This window comes from Phoenix dactylifera, chromosome 13 (genome assembly GCF_009389715.1).
Source record: "Phoenix dactylifera cultivar Barhee BC4 chromosome 13, palm_55x_up_171113_PBpolish2nd_filt_p, whole genome shotgun sequence".
In the NCBI taxonomy this organism is placed as follows: domain Eukaryota; kingdom Viridiplantae; phylum Streptophyta; class Magnoliopsida; order Arecales; family Arecaceae; genus Phoenix; species Phoenix dactylifera.
The window spans coordinates 3,980,770-3,983,344 of NC_052404.1; the positions used below are offsets into that span (position 1 = coordinate 3,980,770).

The 2,575-nt window shown below is 56.5% G+C and overlaps 1 protein-coding gene across 1 annotated transcript; it reads left to right on the top strand.

Moving 5' to 3' along the window:
• The first annotated feature begins 428 nt into the window (after window positions 1-428).
• Window positions 429-2,157, top strand: LOC103701652 (aspartyl protease AED3-like). Its single transcript, XM_008783799.4, has one exon. The coding sequence runs from the start codon at window positions 490-492 to the stop codon at window positions 1,822-1,824; it is 1,335 nt and encodes a 444-aa protein (XP_008782021.1). The 5' UTR covers window positions 429-489; the 3' UTR covers window positions 1,825-2,157.
• Window positions 2,158-2,575: the final 418 nt, after the last annotated feature.

The window sequence follows — 2,575 nt, forward strand, 5'->3', positions numbered from 1 at the left end:
CTTAAACAAAACCGGAAAAAAAAAAAAAAAGCTTGAAGGCTGAAGAAACTTCATCAAAACATAAAAAATCGAAGACGGGAATATGGGGATAATGGGACTAAGTATAACTGCAGTGGTAAGTGTTACCATACAAACTCCAGAGCACCAATACAACCAATAGAGACAAGTTATTTAGCTGTATATATGCATGCATGGGTTTCACTCATTATTCCTAGCTGGAATGATATGTTTGAAGCCACACGCAAAGAACTAGTTTCCAACCCTCCCCCCTCCCATCCCACACTTAATTATGACTTACCCGGCCCATCAGGTAAAACAAAATGGGACAGACTGTTCATCAACACACACCCATGAGGACCCATCTCTCTCTCTCTCTCTCTGCACATTTCCTCCCTCTTTCTCTCTTTATATAAACCCCTTCTAAACCTCCACTTGTACTCCGTGCCCCATCATCCAACCTGCACTCTCTCTCTCGTCCTTTTTTACCTCATGGCCATGGCTGGTCCGCCCCTACTACTGCTGCTGCTGCTACTAGTGGCAGCTGTTGCGGCCTCCGGCGGTGCCACCGCGACCCCGGCAGGTTGCGCCGCCCCGGCTGACGGTGGCTCGACGCTGCGCGTTCTCCACGCCTTCGGCCCCTGCTCCCCCTTCCACCCCTCCACCTCCTGGGAAGACACCGTCCTCGATCTCCTCTCCCGCGACGACTCCCGCCTCATCTACCTCGCATCCCTTGCCACCGCCCGCCGATCCTTTGTCCCCATCGCCCCCGGCCGTCAGGTCCTCCAGACCCCTACCTACGTCGTCCGCGCCCGCCTCGGCACCCCGCCCCAGCCCCTCCTCCTCGCCCTCGACACCAGCAGCGACGTCGCCTGGCTCCCTTGCTCCGGCTGCACCGGCTGCCCCTACTCCGCCGTCGCTCCGCTCTTTGATACCTCCCGCTCCACCACCCACCGTCCCGTCCCTTGCGGCGCTCCGCCGTGCTGGCAAGTCCCCAACCCCTCCTGCCCCTTCGGATCCGCCGCCTGCGGCTTCAACCTCACCTATGGCTCTTCCTCCCTCGTCGCCTCCCTCGCCCAGGACTCCCTCTCCGTTGCCTCCGACGTCGTCCCCGGCTACACCTTCGGCTGCCTCCAGAAGACCACCGGCCCCTCCGTTCCACCCCAGGGCCTCCTCGGCCTCGGCCGCGGCCCCCTCTCCTTCCTCTCCCAAACTAAGAACCTCTACGCCTCCACCTTCTCCTACTGCCTCCCTAGCTTCAAGTCCCTCAACTTCTCCGGCACTCTCCGCCTCGGCCCTGTCGGCCAGCCCTACCGTATTAAAACCACTCCGCTCCGCTCCAACCCCCACCGCTCTTCTCTCTACTACGTCGACATGGTCGGAATCCGCGTCGGCCGCAAGGTGGTCGACATCCCGCCGGCGGCTCTGGCCTTCGACGCCGCCACCGGCGGAGGGACGATCTTCGACTCCGGGACGATGTTCACCCGCCTGGTGGCGCCGGCGTACGTGGCGGTGAGGGACGAGTTCCGGCGCCGGGTGCGGGGCAAAGTGACGTCGCTCGGCGGATTCGACACGTGTTACAACGGCCCCTTTGTGGCGCCGGCGATAACGTTTATGTTCGTCGGGATGAACGTGACGCTGCCGGCGGACAACTACTTGATTCACAGCACGGCGGGATCGATCACTTGCCTGGCCATGGCGGCGACGCCGGACAACGTGAACTCGGTACTCAACGTGATTGCCAACATGCAGCAGATGAACCACCGGGTGCTCTTCGACGTTCCCAACGGCAGGCTGGGTGTCGCCCGTGAGCGTTGCTCCTTTTAAAAGATTGGATTCCCTTTCTCGCCACCCGGAGGGCGTTATTATTATATTTAGGAATTTGGTTTTCAATTTTTTTTTAAGGACCTCTCTCTACTGCTCGTCGTCGTCGTCGTTGTTGTACTTCCTGGCTTCTACTCATCTTGTAGTGTTGTACGTAGCGTAGTTTGGGTCTGATTCCATGCTAAAGAGCCGGGCTGTTACTGTGTCGGTAGATCATCAAAGGTGTCAGTTCTTTTTCTCCCATCCGTTGTTTTACGTTTTGTCGTTCGGTTGACAGGAGCGGGGTAAGAAAAATATAAAATATATAAATAAATTTACCTCACTCTACCTATTTAAGTTTTTGAATTTTAACATAGTATCAACTGTCTCTGTGCTCTTTAACTCTCCCCGAAATTAATTCCATACCTTTCGAAAGACCCTGGTATAACAAAAAGTCTCCATTAGCCTGTCCTAAAATCTTCAGTCTAATAACTCCACCAAGTTTAATTTTTGATCCTTGAGAGTTTTTTATTTTTTAATAAAATGCCAAAAATGCCTTCGCCCCTCCTGATCTTCCATTCCCGCCGAAGAAGAAAAAGAAGAAAAAGGAGGTCGTAACAGCCAACTGCGGCCGCTGCCGGCCACGGCTCGACCCCCTCCCGAGCCCCTTCCCGCAGCCGCCACGGCACCTCCCTACCATGGGGGCGGGGGCATTCTCGGCGGCCTTCCGCATCCTGCGGCCGGTGCCGACCACGGCCCGGCCCCCTCCCGCGTC

Bases quoted from the DNA above. Each gene is read 5' to 3' on its own strand.
- LOC103701652 (XM_008783799.4), top strand. From the start codon at position 490: ATGGCCATGGCTGGTCCGCCCCTACTACTGCTGCTGCTGCTACTAGTG.